The 25,974-nt window shown below is 32.4% G+C and overlaps 4 protein-coding genes and 1 long non-coding RNA gene across 5 annotated transcripts; 1 reads left to right on the top strand and 4 right to left on the bottom strand.

The window, feature by feature from the left end:
• Positions 1–390: 390 nt before the first annotated feature.
• On the bottom strand, positions 391–6,293 carry LOC126686143 (uncharacterized). Its single transcript, XM_050380175.2, has 6 exons — positions 5,691–6,293; positions 3,964–4,048; positions 3,161–3,216; positions 1,637–1,750; positions 1,022–1,144; positions 391–595 (listed from the first exon to the last, which is right to left on the bottom strand). Exons 1-6 carry the CDS (start codon positions 6,210–6,212, stop codon positions 494–496), a joined length of 1,002 nt encoding a protein of 333 aa, XP_050236132.2. The 5' UTR covers positions 6,213–6,293; the 3' UTR covers positions 391–493.
• A 991-nt stretch (positions 6,294–7,284) lies between these two features.
• Positions 7,285–10,951, bottom strand: LOC126686141 (uncharacterized). Its single transcript, XM_050380172.2, has 7 exons — positions 10,544–10,951; positions 10,007–10,455; positions 9,765–9,879; positions 8,680–9,354; positions 8,510–8,584; positions 7,835–7,951; positions 7,285–7,621 (listed from the first exon to the last, which is right to left on the bottom strand). The coding sequence occupies exons 1-7, from the start codon at positions 10,880–10,882 to the stop codon at positions 7,367–7,369; spliced, it is 2,025 nt and encodes a 674-aa protein (XP_050236129.1). The 5' UTR covers positions 10,883–10,951; the 3' UTR covers positions 7,285–7,366.
• Positions 10,952–11,869: 918 nt separating this feature from the next.
• LOC126686142 (fasciclin-like arabinogalactan protein 10) lies at positions 11,870–13,296 on the bottom strand. Its single transcript, XM_050380174.2, has one exon. The coding sequence runs from the start codon at positions 13,198–13,200 to the stop codon at positions 11,944–11,946; it is 1,257 nt and encodes a 418-aa protein (XP_050236131.1). The 5' UTR covers positions 13,201–13,296; the 3' UTR covers positions 11,870–11,943.
• A 1,447-nt stretch (positions 13,297–14,743) lies between these two features.
• Positions 14,744–18,213, bottom strand: LOC126685715 (uncharacterized). The gene is made up of 2 exons (XM_050379641.2): positions 17,919–18,213; positions 14,744–17,589 (listed from the first exon to the last, which is right to left on the bottom strand). The coding sequence occupies exon 2, from the start codon at positions 16,694–16,696 to the stop codon at positions 15,986–15,988; it is 711 nt and encodes a 236-aa protein (XP_050235598.1). The 5' UTR covers positions 16,697–17,589; positions 17,919–18,213; the 3' UTR covers positions 14,744–15,985.
• A 128-nt stretch (positions 18,214–18,341) lies between these two features.
• Positions 18,342–19,765, top strand: LOC126685716 (uncharacterized). Its single transcript, XR_007643723.2, has 2 exons — positions 18,342–18,812; positions 19,415–19,765. It is a non-coding gene; the product is annotated as an uncharacterized LOC126685716 (long non-coding RNA).
• Positions 19,766–25,974: the final 6,209 nt, after the last annotated feature.

Here is a 25,974-nt window from a genome sequence, read left to right as displayed (position 1 = left end):
TTTTTATCATTCGTGAATGGCCAAAACTAGCCGATTTTAATTGATATGGAATATTTGAAAACATTTTTTTAGCGAAATCAATCAAAATCGGCTAATTTAACCTATTCACGAATGACAATTCTTTGATTTTTTTCGCGAATGGATAGAAAAGGTTCTAAATATCCCAAAAAGGGCTAAACTAGACAATTTTGAAAGATTTGGTTATAACTGACAAAACTTGCAAACGTTTGGTATTTTATTGAGATTAATCCTAATTTTTACTAGTTGAAAACCGAATATGATACATTGACATACCTCCCTGAATATGGAAAATAAGTTTTTTTTTAAATCCTTCATATGCAGAGTAAATTACAAAGTTGCTGATTATAAAATTAACTTGCATTCATTTTTTTTATTAGCTATTGCGTTCATTAATTAGAGAAATACAATAATTTGAGATTGTTCAAATAATTAGGAAAATAAATATAAATACTGTCGAATAATTAAATAGAAATTAATACGGTACATCAAAATATTTAGCTTTACTCAATTCTGGATAATACAATTCCAGCTCTTGTTTGGTTACGTTTTCATAACGCAATGCAAATGCAATGTTCTGCACACATAAAATCAACATGTAGATATAAAAACAAATTATAAGATTACAAAAAAAAAAGGACTAATGTAAAATTTACCAACTTTACAGGATTTGTCACTTTAATCGCACCGTTTAAATATCGTCAATTCCATACACCAACTATCAATTTTTTTTTCAAATTAACACAGTTTCAAAATCCGGTAAAAATCGCGGTCACTATCCAGTTCATTCTGACATGTCACTTTTGGGTTGCCAACTTAGCGATTTTCACCGGATTTTTAAACGGTGTATCGATTTAAAATGATAGTTGACATATAAAATGACGATTTTTAAACAACGTGATTAACTAAAATGACGAAATATGTAATATTGGTGAATTCTTATGATATTAGCGCTTAAAAAACTAATAAAAAATGGCAGTTAGTGAAAGAATTGCTGTAGTACCATAGATACATGTCCTTGATCTGCTCCTATGGCTTTAAGCTTAAGCAGAACACTCTGAAGATCTCCACAACTCTTTATCTTTGGTAGTTGTTGTTCCTCATCAACAGCTATAATAATTGTCACCTAAACATGAACAAATGTAGCAGTATTTCATCAAAAATAATAATTAGAGGTGGTAATTGATTCTAAAAGTTACCATATTTTTTCTATTTACAGTTTGGTTAATCAAATCTTCAAATGTTACGAATCGGTGGGAGCTCTATAATTTTATCGACTCCCATAGATTTCTAATAAAATATGGCCAATTTATGCTACATGGCAGCCAATTTGTATTTAAATTTTCTCTCAATTTTTACATAGCCACACAGAACATGTTATATTTCACATTTTTATGCCACGTCACCTTCTCCATTAGTGAAGTTTGACTGTCACACAGGCATAAAAATTGACCCGATTTTTATATAACATCTTGTCGTAATTAGTAAAAACTTGTTATGATAACCAATTTGTTACGTTTTGAAATCCAATAACCAAACTGTAAATATAAAAAAAGCGGTAAAATTCCAGAGTCAATTATCCACAAAAAAAAGATTTAATTTGGTGGTTAAACCGTACCACCGTATATTCATCACACGAAAGATTTTTACTCCTTTTCTTTGTAAGTGTACGTCTGTCAAAGATTTCGTTGCATACTTTTCTTGCAAACATGGCATATTCTACCCATTTTACCTGCAGAATGTCACATATTGCGGGTGTTCAAGTTTTAGCATGATTGTCAAATTTAAATCGGACCGGATGGTTCAACCGGTAAACACAAAAACAGACCAATTTTCAGCTTGTATTATTATAATAACACTTTACATAAAGAATAGTTCAAATCCTTCAAATTCAGACGAGTTAACACATTGAACGAGAGATGTTAACTGTTTAACTCGGTCTGGTTCAATTAAGAATTATATTTGCTCTTTAATCGAGTAAGTATCAACGATACATTTAGACACCGTTTGGATTGAGGGTTTTTAAAATCCATAAATTATAACAAAATCGATGGATTCCCGGTCAATAGAATTTAAATCCATAAATTTTAAAATTCCATCGTTTGGATTGAAAACAAAAAAAATTATTGCATGCAACCGTCGCGCCATGTCATTCGTGCAACAAACCAATAATGCGTTAGTCATGTGAAAAAGTTAATGATAAAGAAATTAAGTAATAATTAAAAGATTCTCTATCATAAATTCCTATTGGCTTGTTGCAAATATGACATAGCACAACCAATGAATGGGATAAACACTCTGAAAACAAAACCAATGGATTTTTAACATTATTTATGAAAACAAATAAATAGTATAACAATTCATCATTTATAAAAAAAATGGTGGATTTGGACTTTCCCACCTACTAGGTGGGAAATCATAACCCTACAAAATGATGGATTGTAGAAAATGAGGGAATTTATAAATTTATGGTTCTATTAATTTTTTATAGAGTTAATTACATATAAAATCATCACCTTTACACGAAATTACAAAAATAACACGACCTTTAAAACGTGTCAATTCAGGGCATCACCTTTCATTTCTTTTCAAAAACAACATGGGCACGTTTTTAGATAAAATTTTGTTGATTTGGACACCTGGTGGGAGTGCCACGTGTCATGCCACGTCAGCAAAAACGCCACTAAAAATGTGCCCATGTTGTTTTTGAAAAGAAATAAAAGGTGATGTCTGGATTGCCACATTTTAAAGATCGTGTTATTTTTACAATTTCGTATAAAGGTGGTGATTTTATATGTAATTAACTCTTTTTTTTATAAACAAACGATGGATTTTATTCAAATTTATAAATTGTTTAAAATTCATCGTTTAGAATCCATCGTTTAGAATCTATCAATCCAAACGGTGCCTTAGTAAAATTTATAAATGAAATTATATATAAGTTTGACTTTGATAAAATACTGTTTGAAATCATACATAAATTTGATTTTGATAAAATATTATTTGAATATATATTGTACATTCTATATTTTGTAATACAAGTTCAGCGCCATTTAAACTTTAAACCCTTCACCCTTTCCGATCAAGGATTCGAACTTCCAACGATATTGAATTTTAAGATAATTTATTCAAAGAAGCTTACAGATACATAGCCAGAAAAGCTGTTATTAGAGTGCGGATATAAAGCACGCGCCGCCACTGCATTCAAAGTCAAGATTTTAATATATTAGTTTTAATTTTTAAAAATATTATGTTTGATTTTTTTATTTATAGCTAAAATTTTCAATTTTAATTCATTTTTTAATCTCAATTAGTCATTTTTTAATTGGAGTGGAGAAATATTCAAAAATATTTTTAAAATTGCTTCATGTTTGAAATTTTATTATGATAAAATTTCTTATTGTATGAAACAATATAAAGTAATATAAACATATATGGATATTTTTATAACTCCAGTTTGAACAAATTACTACAAATAAAATTGAAAAACAGAAAAAATTAATTAAAATTAAAAATTTTAAAAGGCTAGACTAAGAAAAAATAAACAAAAAGATTAATTTAGACGATATTCATGTTTTAGTAAAGAAATAGTATAGTTAACAAGATTAAAGAAAGAAAAACTTTTTAATCAAATATGGTCTGAAAATTGAGAAATATAATGTAGAAAATAGTAGTTATTTAACTACAAAATTTTATATTTGATAACAAATATTTGTGCTGCTAAAAAATATTTTGTCGCAATAATTTTAAAAGTTGCTGCTATTAGACAAGTTATAGCAGCATTTTATAACAAATTTTATTATCAAGACAACGTTTTATTAGCAGCAACATGCCACAATTATTTTTATTGTTATATGTTTATAATAATAATTTTAGCACTATTAGTAGTAAAAATATTTATTTTAATATTTTTTGTAGTGCTCGAATAAGTTTAGGAAGACTTACTATATAATACTATACGGTTAGAATTGAAAGTGTATGCTTCATCGAGATCCTGCTGAAGTGATGGCACAGGACCAAAAAATCCAACCTAACAAAATAAATCAAAAAAGAATGCTAAACTCATCATAATAATGCTTATGTATTTTACCACGTTTATCTAGGACGCTTTTATTTAGAAAAGTTTATCTTTTCAGCTTCTATATTTGTTAAATTTTTGATTTTCATGCCCTCATATAATAAAAGTATTATCTTTCCGGACCATGTATTTATTGTTACTTTTATTCATTTAGCCCATATAAAACTAAAAGGATATGAAAATCAAAATTATGTAAAACTAAAATGATATGAAAATATAAATTTTTGAAAATAGGGGCTTTGTGAATAAAAATAGAGAAAATGACGCGCTGTACGTCATTTTTCATAAAGTTTGCTAAAATTCTTGTCCAAAAGTTGGACTTCCAAACGTGCTCCCTTTTTAACTTTTTGTTTTCATTTTTACGCTCTTTTGAATTAATAATTACCGAGAGAATTCTTTAACCCTTAGATGTTAAGATTGTTGACATATATGCATGGATGGCTAATGATGTGTGGGTTCTATTTCACTTGGTCCCACTATTTTCTAAGTTAATAATGGTAATGACTTGCATCATCATACCTAATTCAAAAATTATTATTATTATTATTATTATTATTATTATTATTATTATTATTATTATTATTATAGAATAAAAATTAAAATAACAATAACAATAACAGGAGGTAGGAAATTTATATTTTTAAATTTAAAATTAATTGATTTACTTTTTTTTATTATCAAATATATCGATAAATTTTTTTATATGGATTATGTCAAATTATGTTTGTTTTTTCATATTTTACTTTTATGAACGTTTTTTTTTAAATTAAATACAACAGTACTTTGGTAATATATAATTTTTAAATAATAACAACTATTAACAAACTACTAATGAAACTACCTAAAAGCAACCACCGAGCAACTAAAATACCACTAACAAGCTACTAATAATTTTTTTTAACTTTTATAAAGAAGGAATATAAAAACATTGTGTAATTTTTTTAAAATAAATAGTCAAAGATAAAGTGTCTTTCCAATTTTATTAAATATTAATTTTGAAATTAAATATTTTTATTCTAATAACACTATACCAAAAACAATTAAAAAAATCAATGATTTAGCTCTTTGTTACTCGATTGTTTTTCATTTTTAAATTGTTATTTTTTAAATTTAAAAAAATCAATTTTTGGTTTGAAAAATTAATAGGTGGATTTAGAACAGTTGGAGTTTTGAAAAAAAAACTTTAAAAAAATAATAATTTTCAACATGATAGATTTGAAGAAAAAAATATAAAATATAAAAATAATTAATTTGTTGTCATTAATGTTTTAAATAGAAAGGAAAAAAGTATATATATGAAGGCTGAATTCTAGAAGTAATTATACATGTTAATTACCATGTCTTTTCTAAAAAAGTAGAAATGCAAAGAATTTATAAGAAAAGAAGTATATTCGCTACTAATTATTATGTAGACTATAAATGCAAAAATTTGAGAAAAATAAGTATTTATGCATAAAGCCCATAAAAATACTTGAGTAAATGAAGCTCGCAATGAGTTACTTTTTGCCAAAAAAGAACTTGGCCGTAATGTTGTTTTTGGTAGATCATGCTATAATTTTTTTAAAATGGCCAATTTTAAAATATATTTACGCACCTGAAGTTCGATAACGCTGTTGGGTCCTCCTAAATCAGATACCACTTTGAATATACACAGGGCTAAGATACTAAAAACAATAATTTCAAGTTCACCACACCATTCACTCTCCCGGCGATAATCAGCCGGCAAGGAAGTGGCGGAGCAGTGTTCAGTTTGGAGACATGAAGCCCAAGCGGGATAACTACTATAGCACGCCGCCTTCATCAGTAACAAAGCTAACACCACTGTTATACCCACAGCTCGACGTTTCATAGTCTTACCGGCGTTACAAACACCCTCTAAACTGCACTGTTCCATTTTTAAAGGTCCCACGGCAGTCCGATGAATGTTATTATTTGGGTGTTCTATAGCAGTAGTAACTTGCCTACTGCTGCAGCAGAATTTTGATGAGGATTTGAAGAGATTATTTAGGGTTTTCCGACGGAAGGAGAACGAGGATGGCGGTGGAGGCGGAAGTAAACCGCTCTGCTTCCGATTCCATGTCGATGGATTCACGTTGAGCATTGATGCTATTGTCATGGTTTCAGTTTCTCTAGTCTTCAAAAACCCTAGCGGGCTATTTATAGTTATTAATTTATAAGGAAGGTGAAAGGAGAATCAAATGGAAAATTATTTGATAATTTTAATTGCCCTCTTATTTCTTGTTTGGGAACAATTTTCCTTATTTGAATATAAATAACGTATAATGATAATTTCAGAAGATGTTTTGAGCAATGTTTCAAAACCCGGACCGGTGAGAGAATTGGTATGTCTACGGTTCAACCGGTTGAACCGGTTTAACCGTTAGTTCGACCGTTTAAATAAGAAAAATAAAAATAGTATACGACTTTTTGGATTTGGATAATATTTATAACATATGTGAAAAAGATTAAATATAAATGAGATGAATTAATTATACGACTTTTTGGATTTGGATAATATTTTATATACAAAGACAAACATAACTATATCTCCATAATAAGCCCGGCCCAATAAATAACCTATTACCCAACCTTAACCTAACTATTAACTGCTATCTTTTTTTTTGTTCAACATCATAACACTTTTTTTCAAAATCATAACACTCCAGCCGCCACTTTGGCACTACCATCTCTTTTCTTAACAATCAAAATTAAAGCTTTTTACATAAACCAAATTCAGAGCTTTGTACATATGATTAAAAAACCAACCAACCAATTTTTATTATTATTTATTAAGGCTCCTAGCCAAATCATTTGGCTAGCAGCCCTAAACCGTTCTTAATCACCACATGTGTGGTGATTAAGAACTGCTCGCCAAATCAGCATTAAATTTTATACCTGCTAGCCAAATCATTTGGCGAGCAGTACAAAAAAGGCATAAAGTAGAAATTAGTTAAAAATTAGGCACAAAATGAAAAATACTCTTCCTATAAGGAACCATCTGAGAAATAACCCAACAAAAGTTGGTTGATGAATTGTGAACAATACATGCAACTCGAGTTTCTGAAGTTGGATTATGATAATTTATGATCCACAAGGACCTAAACGACATTCTATAACTTTATTCAGACAACATTAGGCTATTACTGCCTCGGAACGACAAATTTAGCTAAACAGATGAACATGAACACTGAACCAAGTGAAGAAATTATTAATCACAAAAATAAAGGACCAAAATAAACACAGATTACAAGCTGCCTGCCAGCATTTATATTATCCATCTTCAAGGGCCTCTTTGTGTACATGCATACATGTGGTGCTGCAGTATTTGTAATTATACCTATGAAATGGAATTTTACCAGCTAATGATGTATTACAACAGCAACAGTTAATATCAGCTGCAGAGCCGCTAACCGATTGTCCGTTGCTAATACCACTGCTTTGGGAATTTAGAGTTGTAGCCATTCTCCTCTCAGCGGCAGCTGCTCTCTTTTCTCGCTCAGCAGCTTGTGCCCTCTTTAACTCCTCCTGGATGAACAAGAAAACAAAATAATTGAATAATCTATACGAATAAACAATAATAAACCCAAAATTGTTTTAACAAAAATACTGCATTTTCAAATCTAAAATAGCATTCAGTACTTGTCAATTTCACCATAATTCGTGTTTGCTCCATGTCTTTTGAGTATACTATAAGCTTCTACTTCCATATACATTTTTTAAGAGAAATCTAACACTAACCTCTTTAGATAGTAGCAATCTTCCACTAGATTGAGACTCTTTCTTGACAGCTAAAGCTGGCACAACTGAATTCCCTGCTGTTGCGGCCATGGAGTTCTGGGTTGGGGCAGCCTGAGCCTGCATTCATATTACATAATTATAAAAATAAAATGATGAAGAGGTGAACATAAAAAATAAGCGATAGAGATTCAGAGTAGTTAAGAACTCAAAAGCAAGTAATAAAAAAAAGAAAGAATAAAGGCTTTTTTTTTATTTAAATTAAATTATATAAATTAACATGAATGATTAAAATGCAATAAATCATTGCAGAAATTGCATATTTTCTTTATTAGAAGCAGGACATGAATTTGGTTTTATATATACAAGATGCATATGAAAGCCGTTAGACACTGAGATGGTGATACCATATGCATAGAGTAAGAAGTTCAAATAAAAAAGATGCAAATTGCTCGTACGGTTCTACCGATCAACAATCACCACAATAAGCTGGGTTATTGCTACCATGCTTCAGCTTTTCTAATTTTTAGATAAGGAAAGCACCTAGCGAACACTTAAGTTCAATCTAGAACATTAAAAAAAACGGATTACAAAGTAAGGCAGTATCTAATCATCAATCTTAATAGAACAATGCTAATCCAAAAGGAACTTTCTCAAATAGACGGATAAATAACATGCCTGAGCCTTTTCTTTAGCTTTACGCAATTTCTTCAACTCTTTTGCTCTGGCTTTCTTCTTAGCGTCTTTCTCTGCCTGAACATCCACATAAAGCAAAATTATCAATTAACAGCACCAACTTGTAATAAAAGAAATCAAGGAAATCTAGCAAAGAAACTGAATGGTCCCACCTGCTTAGCAGCTTGAACTTCCTCCATTTCTTTTGTCAATGCACTAGGAACTTTAGCAGCATGCCAATCCCATCTATCAAGATTTAACGCCATAAAACGCCTAAAAGTGTTTCTAACTTCCTTCTCATTTGCCAGCATATAGGGGGTCCGCCCCCTTTCATCATTAGCAGAAGGATCCAAACCCTGTTCTAAAAGTTCCAGAACTTTATGAGCATCGCCAGACTGCGCTGCTTCATGCAAAGGCGTCGTTACACCAATCACTTTACTTTCACTTTCAAGCGGTATATTCAGTTCATTAGAGTTTGTATGAATTGATGAATCATCAAGAATTCCCCTACAACTAACAAAATCCTTCAATTCCTCTTTTTTGGAGTCTTGAATGGCATCAGTGACGTTGATTTCACTTAAGATAGAGACTTCTTTGGTGGTTGATGAAAATTCCTTCTCATCGGCTTCAAAGGCAACTTGTGTCAATAGAATATATATTCGCCTAGCTTCTTTAAGAGTAGGCCTCCGGACATTTAGTGGTATATTTCGGATAAAACAATGATGATGGCTAAAATATGCAGTATCTCCATCAAAGAGGAGTTGACGATTGCTTGAAGGGGCATGAATGAAAACAGAACTGGAAGCATCAAAGTAAGGCTTCCAAGCAGCAAGTAATTCTTGGATATCCTATAACATATAGAAGTGATTGGTTACTAATGTGAATAAAAAAGTTGGCCAAAATCTAAGGTAAATTGAGCGAAAATATGATATTCATGTCAGTAATGTGCAAATCTAAACCTTTCGGTTAATCCAAAACTAAAATATCATGATACATCAATTTCAGTAGTAGTCTAAAGTTGAATTTCAAATTACAGAGCTTAATTCGTTAAAACACCAATATACAAGTTCAATTCATTCCGCGATGAGCATTACAAGTAAGAGTCAAATTATATCTAAATCTCTTTTGGTAATTTAACACCCCTGATTGAAACAGCTATCATTCTACCAACTAAAGTAAGGAAAGCACAGTGAAAATAAAGTAATAAAACGATGGAACTGTCACAGATGATGGCGGTAAAAGAACTATCATTCGATACCTTCTTTAGAGCTAGTTCGTTATACCTACGGAGTGAAGCTCCAGCAGAATGTGCCGCCCTGCCAGCTCCATCTTTCGAAGATTGTTTTTTACCAGCTTTTCCCCTTACCACATATCTAAATCCAAAATAGAACAACACTTAGTATTCAATTTCATCGCCAACTAGTAACTATATATTTTAGTAACATCTACGTATCTAGTAGAACAGGCAATTAAACATACAATGCAACGAAAATAATTAACCTGTGAAATGTTTTGTGAGCCACAACAGAGTTACCATCAAACACACAGCCAGCAAAATGCCCACCACTAGCAAGCAAAACAATCCGTAAACGAGTCTTATCTCTAGGCTCATGAATCAAAAATTTCAATCTCTCAATCACTTCACTCTCTTTCAAACATTCCTCAAAAAAATCATTCTCATTACTATACGAAGCACTTTCATAATCATTCAAAATTAAAGACCTCCAAATCGAAACCTTATGGCCTTTGTCGAGACGAATAAACAGCTTCTGCTTAACACTTCCAATCAATCCCTTCTGTAATACATCACCGCGAGCTAAAATTATTTTATCAGCTTCATCTTCTGATCCTGAAATACTTGATATATCATAATCTTTAAACGAATCGAAGGTTAAATCATCTACATCTTCTTCATTCACAATATTTTTTCCGGCAATACTTAATTTTACCTGCAATTACACATAATTAGATAAAGATAATGTAATAATTTGCATCAAATAAGGACAAATTTGTAAATTGAAGAGTAATTTTAATTACATTAATTCGGTGAATATCTGACTTGAAGTGAGAGCGCTGGTCTTGAAGCGACTCAAATTCAGCCTTGCAGGTGTTACATGTCCATCTAGGTATTACGGCGTCGTTTTTGAGAACTGTATCTTCTTTAACGGCGGTTTCGTCTTCTTTGAGGGCTTCAACGACGGTAAGATTGTCAAGTTTTTTAGCGGTATCGGATACTGAAGTTGCGGAAGGAGAAAGCAACCGACAGGCGTCGAAAAAGTTTGATGAGACGTCGAAGATTGAAGTGTACCGTTTCTCTGGTGGAATTGAAGTTGGGGTGGCGCCGGCGGTGGTGACGACGGGGCGTTCCGTCGCCATAGATGTTTGTTGCTAGTGTAATGGGTTTTTGTGCTTGGTTTGGATTTTTTGATTAACGGCGGAATTTTATTTTTGAAGGATTTATAATGGATGATGGTCATCGGTTTGACTTACCTGAAACGACGTCGGAGCACGATGTGAATTCACTGGGCTGTGTCTTTTGGTTGCAAGCCCGAGCCCAGTACCAGGGCTTTGTTCACCATTAGGCCCAATATGCAACTAGGCTAAAGATTCGTTTTTCTATGGCAAATGACTAGGCCTGTTTATGAACCTGGATATTTGTCTGGCCCATCCAGGACCGTCCACCACGGGCTGGGCTTGATAATAAATTTTCATTCCGAGTCCCAATATGGGATTAGTCTGGTCCGACCCACAAAATAAAGTGTAAAGGTCGGATTTGGATAATAAAAATGAAATCCGGACCCGATTTGATCTTATACAGAAAAAAAGATTATAGCGAACCCGGCCTATAAATAGATCTACAATCGAAAAAACTTTGTTTGACCAGTAGAATAATTCCGTTTGAAAAGCTTTATCATAAGATTATGAACTTAATCAACATATAATCAAATTAAACAAACAAGGAGATTAGGTAGTTTATGAAATAGTAGCAGTCAATAGTCTCCGCATAAAAGAATCACAAACTTTATTATATAAAGATGGACATGCATGCACCCCAATATATATTATGGACCCCACAACTACTCTCTCTCCACGTGGGCTCGCCAGCTAAATGCAACAATAAATGCACTCGGAAATTGAAACTAGAAACCACATAATCAGACAGATCTTAAACATTAAAATAATCAAAAAAAGCATAAAAATCACCCCTCAATAAAAAACAACACAATTCCCTGCTAAAATGCACAGCCACCTCACTTCACTTTAACACTCACTCTAATTTCACTAGCCATTAATGAAAAATCATCATTAACTAACATAAGTTTAGAAAAAAATGCTCTCTAATAAGGAATGAACAAAACTAAGTAAACAACAAACGTCTCAATATTCCAAAAATTAAGAAAAATGTAAAGTAATTAACAGAGCTACATAATTACGATTCAGGACATGAGAATCGAACAAATTACAGTGGCAGAAAATAGCGTAAACAATGCAGATGCAGTCACGTGAACAGCAGCAGCATTATCCTTATCCGCAGTGCTATTCTCTGATCCCGCCGGCGCATCAGAAGGCGCTCCTACAGGCGTATCCATTGGCGGAGCAGGTGGAGAAGCAGCCGACGGCGACGGTGCCTCAACGCTAGCAGGAGCGGGACTTGTCGCCGGAGAAGGAGATGGCGCACTCACCGGCTCAGGAGCTGGAGCAGGCGATGGAGCTTTTCCGAACAACTCAGTAGGTAAAAGCACATTATCAACGGTGAAGATCACAAGAGGAGTTGAGTCAAGAACAGTCTCAGCGACTCTCGATGAAGCAACACCGGTGTGGAGAGTGACGTCATCGCCGGCAGTAGAAACCGTCAGATCGTACTTGCTAGCGCCGTTAGTAGCCAGAGTTGAGATTGGATCTTTTTTAGTCTTCAAAGCTCCTTTAGGACTGTAACCAACGGAGGCGTGATACTCTAAAAGAGAAACCACCTCAGCATTCGTAAGCTTGCTCAGATCAGGAACTCCGGCAGCCTTAAACGCCTCGTCGTTTGGTGCAAAAATGGTCAAACCTTTATCAGCAGCTGACAGGTAGGTCTTAATCACACCGCTTGAAAGAAGCAGGCTAGCAAAAGTTTTGCATCCAGCTTTTTCAAGCAAGCCGGTTATGTTCACATCAGCTGACGGAGCCGGAGCTGTTAAGATCCCCGGAGCAATAATCGGCGCGTTGACCTCGAGTACAGAGATATTATAAGGTATTTGTTTGACCGACTTGGTGTAAGTCGTATCAAGCTTGGAGCCGGGAGCAGCCGAGCCGAACCCGACTTTACCGCCTTGAAGATCGGTGATATTCACAAACCCTAAATTCCCAGGGGCATTTCCAGTAGTTTGGTAAAGAGTGGTGGAGAGAGTGGTGCCCTTAGAGATCTGGTGGAGCTTAGAGGGATCATAGTAGTCGAGCAAAACAAGGAGGCTGAGAGCATTTTTAATGACGGGGAGCGGGTGTTTGGCTGAAAGAGCTGACATGGCACCATTGTTAAGAGCTAACACAGTGATTGTCTCGCGGCTGTTGATTTCATCGGCTAACCTTGTTTGGGTTAAGAAATCGTTGAACTGAGAATACTCCGGGAAGCCGGAGAGAATGTCGGTGATGTTATGAGCTGAAACGGCGGCGGATAAGGCAAGGAAGAAGAAAAAGTAATGTGAAGCTCCCATGGCGAATAGTTTAGCTGAGAGAGAGGGAGCAGAGTGTGAGAGATAATGAGGAGAAAGAAGATAAAAGGAATGGATGGGAGTGAAGTGGAGTGGTTAGGTTAAGGGTTTAACCAGGGTTATTGGTTGGGTTAAGCTTTTGGTTTTGGTCACAGCTGGAAATGTGTACGTGGCATATTCTATTCTTGCTCTCTAGGTTTTGAAATGATTTTGTTTCTTTTTCTTTTTGTAAATGTACGCTAAATGATAAAGTAACGGTTATTAATAATACTATCTGCGGTCAATTCTTGTTGTAGATTCAACCGGAACCGGACCAGATTATTATTAAACCCACTCTCCGTTTCAAACGGTACATTTTTATAAATTTTGTGAATGATTTATAAGATGGTGCCACCTAAGGGATTGTAGTGTTGGGACCATTTGAAATGAGTGGCTGAAGCAGAAGCATCATTGATCCCTACCCACAACATCATCTTCTTCTTCTTGTGGCCTGTGCTTACACACCATTATTAAAGCTGTCTTAAAATAACAGCTGTTCCGTTTTAAAGTACATATAGACTTACTAGTTGTATTGATGTTATGCCACTTTCCAAAACAGGATTCTTGTTAAGGTTTTTATTTTAAGGTTTAAAAAACTAAGGCTAAATCAGTTTATTTGGAATTTTTCATATAATTTGACTCACATTTAGATTAGATATACAGCTGGAAAATCAATTCGTTGATATAATTATATTTTGAGCTGAATATTATTTTATAAACAAATAGTTGTAATAATAATAATAATAATAAACTCATATTATATGGTATAAAATATAATTTGAAAGTGTCGGCAACAGTGCAGCACTGTGTACAGAGCTAAAGAAGGAACATTTTGCTCTGTATGCCGTTGCCATGTGCATTTGCTCCCTGTAAACATTTGAATCATGCATGGTCCACTTATAAGTTATAGCCACACAATTTTCTTCATTAATAACGCTCACTGGACTTTAGTCTAGGCCCAGTATGGATTTAATTGGGCTTGCGAGCTGCTGAATTGCTGCTCTTTCAGCCTCCAACCCAGAGTTCGAGTTGGGCTTTTGTTTAGTCTTGGCTAAGTGCAGAGTCACTCCAAACTAGTGTCCACTAACAGGTTACAAAACCTATAACTTTCACTGATAACTTACATATACTATGAGGAGAAAACTTGATTGTTCTTCAAGGAAATATTGATATAATGTATGTTCATGATGAATTGTAAAATGAAATTTTAAATTTGATGTCTTAATTTTTACTAGGTTAAAATATCAACCCATTGATGTGTTTAGATAGTAACAAGGCATGCAAGGCAGAATTTAGCAAGACCATTGGCATTTTACAGTGGATGATTACTACTGGGAAAAGAAATTATTTATCCAGAATCGAATGTACAGATAACAGCAAGATAATTAACATTTTACAGTGAATGATTAGTGGAAAAAGAAGCTATTCGTTAATTAAGGAGAAATACTTGTGTGAACCAAGTTTGCCAAATAGGATTATGTGTGACACGTGACATTAATACATGTCATAACCAATCAATAAATATTTCATTAATTCTTAATTAAGACATCCGATTCAACTCCAAAGTAATCAGTTTCAAAAAAAAAAAACTCTAAATTAATAGTTACAAAACAATTACAATGCGTGTAAACGTCAAATTATGTATTACAAATGAGTTATAATTTGCTTGAGAGCTGTGTATGTACCTACTACCCCAACCAAGGATCCAGAAATTAATATTCCAGCTATGAGTACCATCTCAAACCCTAAATGTCCTGCAGCTCTGTTAATCTTCAGGTAGCAAAGACACGATAATAGCATCGAACCCGAAACACTCAACAAAGATCCAATCAAAGCCATTACATAGGCAAAGAATGTGTTCGCAGGAAAATATTTCCAAACTCGAATCTTTGAATTTATAGATGGGTTCTGTATGGAAGTATGCTTTAGACCGAAATTTAGTCAGAAAAGTGTGTTGTTTGGTTAAAGACACTTAACCACGTGATCTAATTGTAATAATCTGGGAGCTATGAACTCAGGCGAGATTAATACTGAAAACTACTCCTAAATTAACCAACCGCGGAGGTTGGGGATAGAAAAGCATAGGGCTTTGAAGTTGTATTTGTTTGATTGATTTGAGTTGTAGTTAATACAAACCTAAAGCTAGCTATTTATAGGGGACAAACCTTAAAATAGAAAACCTAGTCTAGTGAGATACAATCTCTTATTTAGATAATACTAAACTAAATAATTAAGATAATGACTAAAAATAAGATAATGACTAAAAAAGATAACTATTAAGTTAAGATAGAAACAAAAGGATAGTTGATGGCTTTTGGGCTCAAAAATCCGAATTAGCCCATATGAGCTCTTTTTGGGCCAGTGCAAACAATGCCCCCCACGTCTTTTTAGCTGAATGTCAAGTAAGGTGAGAAGACGTATTTTTATCGCGTGTCTTTGATCTCCGAAGCAACCCTTACTTTTGAACTCTGAATCTCTTTTTAATCGCCATGTCACCATATTAGCTTTTCCCATTCCACAAATAATTTAATTGGCCGATTCACAATGTCACTGAACCACTTTTTTAACCCATTGAATCGGCATATTTGGACTCTTAAAATGCATTGATCGTCACTTGGCCGATCAATTTAATTTTTTAAAAATAACGTCATTGTTGATCGGCCACCTTCGCTTATTTTTTAACCGATCACTTAACACAACATCAACCAATTTGTAATATTGTGATCGGCTTACTTTCAATTTTAGACGATCAACCTTTTCTTTTCCTTCGTGGTTGTTTTAAATAGATCGTCCAAAATTTAAAGCGAAACTTTTTATTATAAATCGGCTTAATATGTTCTTTCATATATTGAATTTTTGACCAAAAATATAGTAAAAAGTAAGTTGTACCTTGACTAAAAATTTCATTCCATTTTCCATGAATCATTGACCGCGACACATACCTTGGTAGATTCTTAACAATCGATTCAGCATGACTTATCAAGGCGAATGGTGATCGGCCTTGCCTCTCGGTGTTTTTATCATCAGCAATATCGGTTTGTACAAAATCCGATGGGATTTGACCCCTTAAAAGGAATGGAGATCGCCCATGCCCCCCAGTATCGTTGACTTGCCTAGAAATATCATCCTTGATATCATCAAGGTTAATACTAATATTAGGATCATCATTGATGTAAGCTTCTTCGGTCTCAGTATCACTAACGTCAAGATCGGCGTTGATGTCATCATCGGTGTGGATTTCATCAACACTATCAATCTCTCCAGTAGAGATTAAAGAAAACTCGGTGATCTCGTAGTCATAGGCTGGCTCTTTGATCTGTTCGCCTCCTAACACCTTAGCAAGATTATTTATAGCCGAATTTAATTTATTAAAATCGGCCATGATCTCCCTTTGGATAGCAGCACGTTCGGCTCTCATATTCTCTATGATCACCGATAGTTGACTCGAATAATAAGACATGCTTTGATCAAAACTATGATCGCACCACAGCTTGCAAAGAGTCTGAATTTGACACTTTCCTTCTTAAATGCAGTCCTTGTGTCGACCACAACACGTCCCCAGTGGAGTCGCCAAAAGATGTTCGCAGGAAAATATTTCCAAACTCGAATCTTTGAATTTATAGATGGGTTCTGTATGGAAGTATGCTTTAGACCGAAATTTAGTCAGAAAAGTGTGTTGTTTGGTTAAAGACACTTAACCACGTGATCTAATAGTAATAATCTGGGAGCTATGAACTCAGGCGAGATTAATACTGAAAACTACTCCTAAATTAACCAACCGCGGAGGTTGGGGATAGAAAAGCACAGGGTTTTGAAGTTGTATTTGTTTGATTGATTTGAGTTGTAGTTAATACAAACCTAAAGCTAGCTATTTATAGGGGACAAACCCTAAAATAGAAAACCTAGTCTAGTGAGATACAATCTCTTATTTAGATAATACTAAACTAAATAATTAAGATAATGACTAAAAATAAGATAATGACTAAAAAAGATAATTACTATTAAGTTAAGATAGAAACAAAAGGATAGTTGATGGCTTTTGGGCTCAAAAATCCGAATTAGCCCATATGAGCTCTTTTTGGGCCAGTGCAAACAGAATGGAGCAGTGTTGAGGTTCTGATTAGGATACTAAGATATCGGCTGTTGTCGGAATGAAATCTATCCTCAATAGATCTAGCAATGGGAGAAGTAATAAGTGCATACTCGGCAAAGGGATTTATTAAGGTAGTACATATTGCTAATTTTGTACTAACTTTTGTTGTATGAAGGTTTAAGGTCATTTGAGACTTTAAATTTTCTCCATACATTATCCAATATCTGGGATGGTGCTCATGACAAGTAGACTAAGAAAACCTGCAAATGTGACATGAAAACAGATTAGATGATCATTTAAATGAGAAAATATGGAAATGGAAAACAACTAAATAATAGTTTATACAAGAATTGTTATAGTTAAATATTATAATTTAGATTTCAGAAGGAAATAAAAACCGGAAAACATCGAAGTAATAATTTTATAAAAGTATAAACTGTTGGAATTTTAGAATTGAAAATCGAAAACGCTTGAAGTGACAATGAAAAAAGCATCTTTGGAAACGAAAATGAAAAGTCGAAATACAGGGCTACACAAATTTTCATTCAAATAGACAAAATATGTTGTATACCTAATTTAGAATGAGTACCTTAGAACATTGTTTTCTATCTCGCATGGAATTGTACAAAGGTAAGCTCACTAATAGCAATAGGCAAGCTACAAAAAATAGAAGAATTCTATGGACCATTATGAAAACTCTTAGGAAAACTATTTATAAAGCTCAACACAATGTATTATTATTTTGATTTGGTTTCATTTGATTTAGGTTTGGTTTAGTCTCGCAATTAATAAAGCATGAGCTACTAAAGGTAGGTAAAATATTGTTCCGTCATGCATGACAACTAAGAAGGCAGAGAACAAGCGCATAAGAGAGAGTAATATTTCTGAAATTTTATTCATGAATAATGAAGTAGTTGACGCATGGATAATGAATGCCAGTAAAGTAGTTAAAACACGGATAATTTACCTTTTTTTTCTCTATATATACAAGTATTGAGAATTACATAATTTTAATAATTTTATTGTTTCAAAGTTTCTACAATATTTTTTTTGTTGTAGAACAATCACAATAATTTTCTCAATCTAAATGTATCTTACAATTCTTAAACTAATATTTCCACCGTCACCAACAACTAAACCCTAATTTTAAATCTTTAAACTCTAAACTTCTAGCAGCTTCGCTAATCTTCAATTTGACCAATATTGGAGCTAAATCAAGAATCCAATTATAATTCCTGCTTGAATTTTTTCTTACTTTGCATTAAATTTCAGTTTCATTTAAATATATATATATATATATATATATATATATATATATATATATATAATGAAAAGAATTAGATTCCAATTAAGTAAGTCGCATCGCAAGCAAGCAAGTATTGTATTGAAGAGGGAAAAAAACAAACCTGAATTGTTTTCTCAAAAAGAGGTCTCAATTTGCCTAAAAATGAGAGTTAATTTTATCAATAAGGATACCAAAATTGTAAGTAAATGCACAATGTGGTGTATCTTATATGGTATAGATAGATTTTGGAATTTAAATTATTCTGGACATGCAAACAGAAGCTAACGTAAAATTGCCAAACTTTAGTGATGTTACATTCACACTTCTTGATATTTATAAATGAAAACAATTTTATAATTTTGAAACCCTGTTTAATTTTATATTTGTTTTTTGAAATTTTTTTTGAAATTTTTTTTATATATATATATTCCTCCATGTTGGTCCATTGTTCTTTCTGCGTGTATAATCGCTTTTAAATTTTTTGCAAAACATTATAGTAACTACACAGTATATTTTCCGCATTAATACACTAAAAGAAATACTAGAATTAGCAGCGAACATTTTTGCTGCTAATAGTGTTAAAATTGTTACTATTAACATATAGTAATAAAAATAAATTGTGGCATGTTGCTGCTAATAAAACGTTGACTTAAGTAATTGGTAACAAAATTTTCTGTGAAATGCTGCTATAACTTAACTAATGGCAGCAACTTTCGAAATTAATGCTGCAAAATGTTTTTTAGCAGCAAAAAAAAATTAGCTGCAAAAATATTTGTTGCTAAATACAAAATTTCTTGCAGTGATAGTTCTCAGCGGTTGTAGTTTTCAGTGGACTGCTCCTCCTTCTCTGCATTTGTTCTTTGATTATTGGTACTCTTTGGCGGATAAGAATTATAGGTGTATTTGGCAAGCTATTCGGTTCTTTTTGGTTTGGGAGTTGTGAAAAGTTAGAAACAAGAGATTATTCAAGCACAAGTCGATGGAAGCAGATTCTCTTCTCCATTTAGCTATTTGCAGAGCGGTGTGATGTTCTATAAAGACATTATCTTGGGTTTTATTTGTTCGGGCATTGATGTTTTTAGAAATTTAGATTTCTGTTGTCACGATTTATAGCTCTTTTGTCTTTTTCGGAAAGGTTTTGTCTTCCGCTATTTTGTGGTTGTGCTAATCTAATTATTATAAATTCGTATTTCTCTAGAAAATTATCTCATCCCCTTCTGAAAAATTCATTCCTTGATTGTACAATTCATCGTGTATTCAGGTGATGTTGGATTTTCAGATTAACAAATGCTGTGTTAATTAAAATGGCAAAAATACTGAAAACTCCCCCATCTTTAATTTTTTTTCAATTTCACTACCACCTAGGAGAATTCTCAATTGCACCCTATTTAGGGTTTTCAGTTTTCATCTGTATCCCAAAATAAAAAATAATTAATAATTTAATTAATTTAATGATAAAATTATTAAAACCAACTAAATAGAGGTATTGTATCATTATTTTTTCCATTTGAAAAAAACAAATAAATTAGTATATGAAGGATTAATTTAAACTTTTTTCTAAATAAAAAGAGGTCATTTTAGTCAATTGGGGTACAGACGAAAACTGAAAACACTAAATAGGGTGTAATTGAAAATTCTCCTACGTGGTGGTGCAATTAAAAACAAAGTTAAAGGTGGGGTTTTTTAAGTATTTTTGCCTAATATGGTATTACTTTCTCATTTGGTATTTTCATATTATTTTTTCATGTTGTTAGGTTTTCACTTTCATACATTCCAAGAGTATACAGTGGTCAATTCGATCGGTTTGATTTGATTTGCCTAATATATTAAAACCAAAATAACCAAAATTTAAACTATGGTTAAATCACAATATAAAGTTATTATTGAAAATTGCAATCTATTTTAATTAAATTTTTTAGTCGGTTCGATTCGGCTTCGATTGCAAGCTTCGATTTTTACCTCTTAATTAGGCCGTGAGACAATTAAAATGGATTTACAAATTTAAAGATTTAAAGTCCAAAATTAATGATCATTAAGTCTAAAATTCCCTCCTTTTTTCTCAGGTCCACTTAGATGAATGACACATAAACAAAATGATAAAATTATTATTATATTAAATTAAAATTTACGTATGTGTCATCCATCTAATTGAACTTGAGGGAAATGGAGGGATTTTGAATTTGAGGGGAGCAGCTCCCATTTTTTTTAACCATTAAAGGTATATTTGAAATTTGATTTGAATGAGAAAATTGAATTAAATAGAATAAGGATTAACCTTGTTTATAATTTTCTAATGGTTGAATTATCTATTGGTTTTTATTCACAACTAATAAAACATGAGCAAGAAAGTTGGTTGATGAATTGTGAAACTACATACATGCAATCTTTTTGCCCTGCCAAAATTTTAGGTTATCATGCATCAAGAACGCAACAAAGGTTTATTTTACCCTTTAAACGTGACTAATTTTTTGGTCTTGAACAAATCACTTTTAAGGCTAATCTCCTGAAAACCCCCTCACCTTTCAACCTCCTTTCGTTTGCACCCTCACCTTTTAAAATCGTCAATTTTATCCAAATTACCATCTTTCACTTTCAATTGCACCCTCGATGAACTAAATTAATATTTTTTTATTAGAAAAGGTTCAAATCAATATTTTATATTTTAACCCATATTTTAAATAGTCCTCAATGTTAAAATTTCAACAATAAAACCATCTTCCATAAAAAAATATTTCAAAAATTATTCACATTTTTATAATAATTATTAAAATACACTTAATTACAATTTAAATATTAAAAGAAATAAGAAAAACTCTTCGAGCATAATTCTATTCTAATTAAGTAAAATTATACAACTCAATTTTCATATATTTAACCACTGAGTCACCATCCATATGGCCGTTGCCGAAGTTGCTGCTGCCGCCTATGAGAATCCAACAAAAGATTTAACAAATTCAACTAAAAAATTTAACAAATCCAAACTTAAGAACCTGCAATAGTAGAAAAACAATTATAAGCCAAAAACCCAGATCATAGAATTTGAAAAATCAAATCAAGAACTCTTAAATTAAAATAAGCTAACCCATTATTCGAATTCCTTTTCTACTCCACTAACCCAAGTTCATCATCACCATTTTTAACAGACCATTCATCTTCTTGAACCGTAAAAATTGGCAAATCAACAAATTTTCATCTATTTACATCCTCCAATAACTAAAATAAATCACCTGATTATCTAATTTACTATCAAATTGGCAAATCAACAAATTGCCATCTATCGTCATCTATCTAAACAGTATCAAATGCTTTGAAAAAAAACATAGTACCAAATGTATGTATTTCACCTGCCGTCGTTCGTTTTTCGCAACTGTTGGCCGTTCATCCTTCTCTTGAGCACGTCGGCTGCCATCCATCCTTCACCTGCTGCCATTCGTTGTTTGCCATCTTCTGGTTGTTTGTCCTCGCCCAAGCCGCTTCCCTCATCGTCTTCAAAGGCATGAGAATGGTGGTTGAGGTGGGATATTTGCCGCAGCTCAAAGACTGAGACGCCACCGCCAATTCTCGGAATCAATAAGGTTATTAAGTGAGGGAGAAGAAGAGATTAGGGTGTTAGGTATTTTGGTGTGTCATTAGGGATATTTAATGCTTTTTTAGTGGTGTGTCATTTTTAAAAAAAAATTATATTAGGAAACTATTTAGAATATGGATTAAAATATAAAGTACTGATTTAAACTTTTTCCAGTGAAAAGAGGTCGATTTAGTACTTCGAGGGTGCAATTGAAAATGAAAGGTGATAATTTGAGTAAAATTGGCGATTTTGCAAGGTGTGGGTGCAAACGAAAGGAGGTTGAAAGGTGAGGGGTTTTTCAGGAGATTAGCCTTTTTTAAAAGATACTTTCAATATATATGTTTGGCTTAATTACTTAAAAAACCTCCACCTTGTAATATTTTTTCGTTTATACCATGACCTAGGAAAAAATTCATTTGTACCCTTTTTTTGATTTTTTGTTTTCAACTCTACCCTAAAGCACTAAATTGAACTTTTTTTATCTAGAAAAAGCTTAAAATAATCCTTCATTTTTTAACTTATTTGTATTTTTTCAAATAGAAAAAAGATGATATAACTCTTATATTTAATTATTTTTAATATTTTCATCCTATAATTAATTAAATTGTCAAAAAAATAAAATTTTGGATACAATTGAAAATGAAAAATCAAAAAAAGGGTACAAATGAACTTTTTTTTAGGTCAGGGTATAAACGAAAAATTGTTTCAAGGTGGGTTTTTTTTAAGTAATTAGACCTATATGTTTCAACTCGTTTTACCTCCTTTAACTTCCAATTGTCAAATAATTTATTGTCATTTCAGTTCCAATTGATCCAATTATTTTGCGCCACCTCAGATAAGAGGTAAAATAAGCTAAATTAGCCAAGTTGTGGATGTATTTTTTCAAAACTATGAATTTATCCTGAATATTTTATGCAAAATTGAGGGGAAAATGAACTTGTTGATTAAAAATGAAAGGCTTAATTACTTAAAAACACCTCACGTTGTAAATTTATTTCGTTTATACCCCGACCTAGGAAAATTTTCAATTGTACCCTATTTTGGATTTTTTGTTTTCACCTAGACCCTGAAGCACCAAATTAATCTTTTTTCATCTAAAAAAAGTTAAAATAGTCCTTCATTTTTAATCTATATTCCAATTAAACATAAATATTATTAATTTTACAAAAACACCATCTCTTTTAAAATTAATCAACTAATTATAAAAAAATTAAAAAATTCCGACAAAGCCGTCGTCCGTCGCCGTCCTCCTTCCACGGAAGGAGGAGCCGCGTATTCCTCCATGGAAGGAGGAACATTGTTCCTCCTTCCATGGAGGAACATGAAAGAGGAGATGATGCTCCTCCTTTTCCGAAGGGGGACGGCGGCTCCGGCGACCTCAGGCGGGGGTGTCCAAAAATAAAATAAAAATTAATTTTTTTGTTTAAATTTGGTGACGGATCAGAGAAGTATGATGGTATATCGAAAAGTTTTTTTAATAGTTTTGATTTTTTGATAAATTTTTAAAAACAATTAATTATGTGGACTTATTTAAACTTTTTAAAATTGAAGGACATATTTGTATTTTTTCAAATAAGAAAAAATATGGTAAAATCCTTCTATTTAATTATTATTAACATATTTATCCTTAAATTATTTAAATTATCAATTGTACCCTTAGTTGGGGTAGAGTTGAAAACGAAAAACTCAAAATAGGGTACAATTGAAAAATTTTCTAGATCGGGATATAAACAAAAAAAATTATAATGTGGGGTGTTTTTAAGTAATTAGGCCAAAATGAAATAAAATACAATGTTATTTTTAAGGCTTAAATGCTCCAAAAATCACGAACTATCGCGTGTTTTTGGTATTTAACACGAACTTTTAATTTTGGCATAGAAATACACAAACTTTCAATTTTTTGCAATAATAACATGGACACCATTTCGGACATAAAACGACGCCGTTTTGGCCATAAAATGGTGCCGCTTTGGACCTAAAACGACGCCGTTTTTAAAAAAAAATTCACACTTGGTCTTAATTGCAAAAAGTTGAAAGTTTATGTATTTTTAAGCCAAAATTAAAAGTTCGTGTTAAATACCAAAAACACGCGATAGTTCATGATTTTTGATGCATTTAAGCCTATTTTTAACTACGTGATGCGCACAACTGGAAAGGCAGCTAATTAGCAAGTGCAAGCATGAAATAGACGGAGATAGAAACTTTAACTATATTTTTATATAAAATTTGACAAATGGAATTTCAGTGAACAATCCAATTTTATTTCCATTACAATATGAAATTGATTTGAATAAAAAATTAATGTAGGTAAAAGGTATAAAAAACGCTCAGGTATTTCAAAAAGAAAAGAATACATAAATTCTTTTATTTGTTATTGGACCACTTTTACCCTTAACATTTTTAAAATGGTACAAATTGGATTTGTCATGCATTTTTGCGCTTCTCAAATTGAGTTTGTATGCATTATTCCAAATGAGACAAAATATATTATTATTTTCATCCGTGTAATGCACACAACTAAAAAGGCAGAGAAGAGAGGAGAAGAGAAAGAGATAGAGATATTTTTGAAATATTATTCATAGATAATAAAATAGTTGACGCATAAAAAATGAATGCCTATAAAATAGTTAAGACACGGATTATTCACTTTTTTTTTTTTTTCTCTCTATATATAAATGATGAAAATTTCTTTTATCCCATCAAATGTTTCTTAAATAACTTTGTTATTACAAATTTTCTATAATAAATTTGTTGTTGTAGAACAATTACAATACTTTTCTCAATTTAATGTATCTAATCCTCACTGTCAATAACAACTAAACCCTAAACCCTAAATCTTTAAACCCTAAATTTCTAGCATTTTTGCTAATCTTTATATAAGCCGACATGTCCAAACTCCTAAACCATGTTGTTAGCAATATCAGAAGTGCGGTCAGGAGAATAAAACATTGTCTGTTTCCGACTTCAATTCGACCAACATTGAAGCTCACTACATCAGGAAATAACTTATCAAGATTATCCCCTTCCATAATTAAGAACTCTACTGCTACCAGAAAGAGTTCCAGATACATAAAGGCGGATATTAAAACCCTTCCTTTATATCCGAAAGCTCTATTTCCAGTATCCGGGTAGGTTCTTATGGTGGGATCTTCATCCGTAAATCTTCGTAGTAGTAACCCTGTGTACCAACACAGAATTGCTACTACAAATAGAAAGAAGAAGCTCAGCCACCCTACCTGGGAAAGTGCGTATGGGATTGATAAAATTCCCACTCCTGCATGCAGCACAAACAATTCGACATTTTATTAGAACTTTCAATTTTGTGTATAACGTATATAAATGGTAGGAAAAGAGGGTGAGAAAGAAAAGTTACCAGACAAATAGATAATGCATTGATTCCGTTCAAACAAGTTCGACGGAACGTGGTGCCTTCCGCAACAGCACGTTCCGGTGATTGTTGTGAAATATGGTTTTGGCGGATATTAAACTCTCTAGGTCACTAAGGTTACCTCGAATTACATAATGATCACTAAACTTCATTTTGTTACAAAATGGTCACTTAATTATACCTTTTGTTACAAATGGATGTCACCCATATAAAATGCAACATTTTTGCTTACGTGGCAAGCTATTATTACAAAAAGGGACATAGTTCAGTGATCTTTTTATAATAAAAAATATAACTCAATGACGTTTTTGTAATTTATGAAAAGTTCAGTGTTCTTTTTGTAACAACTTTAGTGTGAAAACGATGCGTTTTATATGGGTGACATCCCTTTGTAATTAAAGGTA

Source organism: Mercurialis annua, linkage group LG6 (assembly GCF_937616625.2).
Source record: "Mercurialis annua linkage group LG6, ddMerAnnu1.2, whole genome shotgun sequence".
Taxonomy (NCBI): domain Eukaryota; kingdom Viridiplantae; phylum Streptophyta; class Magnoliopsida; order Malpighiales; family Euphorbiaceae; genus Mercurialis; species Mercurialis annua.
Note: the sequence above shows the minus strand (reverse complement) of the source record. Positions and strands in the feature narration are given on the sequence as shown.